The sequence below is a fragment of the Daktulosphaira vitifoliae genome, unplaced genomic scaffold (assembly GCF_025091365.1).
Source record: "Daktulosphaira vitifoliae isolate Bord-2020 unplaced genomic scaffold, ASM2509136v1 Scaffold_1785, whole genome shotgun sequence".
Lineage (NCBI taxonomy): Eukaryota > Metazoa > Arthropoda > Insecta > Hemiptera > Phylloxeridae > Daktulosphaira > Daktulosphaira vitifoliae.
Genome location: NW_026101345.1, coordinates 1 through 1,643, shown reverse-complemented (window position 1 = coordinate 1,643; position 1,643 = coordinate 1). Strand labels below are relative to the sequence as shown.

General features: G+C 28.2%; 1 protein-coding gene across 1 annotated transcript; it reads right to left on the bottom strand.

Annotated features, from left to right (window-relative positions):
- Window positions 1-954: 954 nt before the first annotated feature.
- Window positions 955-1,564, bottom strand: LOC126909881 (eukaryotic translation initiation factor 3 subunit J-like). The gene is made up of 2 exons (XM_050692293.1): window positions 1,236-1,564; window positions 955-1,118 (listed from the first exon to the last, which is right to left on the bottom strand). The coding sequence occupies exons 1-2, from the start codon at window positions 1,477-1,479 to the stop codon at window positions 970-972; spliced, it is 393 nt and encodes a 130-aa protein (XP_050548250.1). The 5' UTR covers window positions 1,480-1,564; the 3' UTR covers window positions 955-969.
- Window positions 1,565-1,643: the final 79 nt, after the last annotated feature.

The window sequence follows — 1,643 nt, the reverse complement described above, 5'->3', positions numbered from 1 at the left end:
ATTCAATAATATTCGTCTATCTCTTTTTTGGTTTTCCTCTACCTCTTCATCCTTCAACATTAATTTCTATAGTTGTTCTTACATCTTTTAATTCATCATTCCTCATAACATGACCAATCTATCTAAGTCTATTTTCTCTCATCTTATATAAGAATGAAGCCGCTATACATATACTCCCTCTTATATGTTCGTTCCTTAACCCATCTGTTCTAGTCACTCCACTCATCAATCTAGCATTCTCATCTTTGATACATTCATTCTCTGATCTACTTTCTTGTTAACCACTCAACACTCTGAACCATGCATAATAGTTGGGCTCACTAGTCTTATAAAACTTACCTTTTAGCCTTATTGGAATTCTTTCATCACATAACACACCAGACACTTCTCTACACTTCATCAAACACCCACATTTAATCCCGTGTCTTACATTCTTGTCAATACCACCACTCCTATCATGTCCTTGCCTACTGCCATTGATCTCCACATTAAAGTTATAACCTCCATGTACTATCAACCTGATGCAACCCTATTAGTCACTTCTTACGAATGGTAGAGGTACCATGGAACTATTCTTATCTATCAAGGGAGAATTTTAAAGCATAAGGTATGAATTAAAAAATACTACACAGCTGATAATTTGAAAACAATATGCAACTATAAATAACAAAAAAAAAATTTCAAAATGGCTTTTATTCTGTATGTAATAGAGTTTAATACAGGTTATCCTGTATAGAATAAAGATTATGTAGGATGCTCATAAAAAAAGTTCACCTTGTATAATTTTGTTTTTTAAAATTTGTTATTATTCTAAGGTATTTGAATAATTAAAATATTTCTTAGATAATTTTACAACTAGCCAACTACTTGCTAACAGTACTAAAAACTGAGTGTTAAATAACCAATAAATAAATATTTCAGAGGATAATTGATTAAATTTATAATTGTTAATGACCAAAATAAAATATGCTAAATACTTACATTACTATTATCTAAACGAAGTTTTGCTTTTGCTTTTCCCTTGCTTTTTTTATTTTTATCTCCTTTTTCTGCTTTCATTTTTTCTATATTCATATTATCTACAGTAGCTTTTAATTTTCTCAAATCATTCATAGATACTATGCAAAAAATAATAATAATCAGAATTTAATACTGTATAGAATGTATAGTTTAAAAAAAGGAAAATAAAAATAATGTAGTATAACTTTTATTTTTCTTAAATTATATATACTTACAATTAACTGATAAATTCCTAATTAGTTCTTCAATAAATTCTGAATAATACTCAGACTTTGAAACACTTTGTAATTTCTTTTGAAGGGCTTGTTCAAATAATACAAAGTCTTCTTTTGTTTTAGGATGCATCCTATCTATTGAGTCCTCATCTCCCTCACCAACACCTAACATTTCTTTAGCTACCTCTAAATCAGCTTCTTCTTGTAATTTTTGTTGAAGTAATTTCTTTTCTTCTGGTGTCATGTTTGTATTCTCTTCTGCCTCTAAAAATTTTTTTCGTATTTTCTCATTCTCAATTTTTTGCCTTCGCTATAATAAAAAAGAAGTTAATATTTAATTTTAAACATATGGTTAAAGGACATAAGAACTAAAAGATTCATAAGGTTTGGAATATAACTATCTTAAGT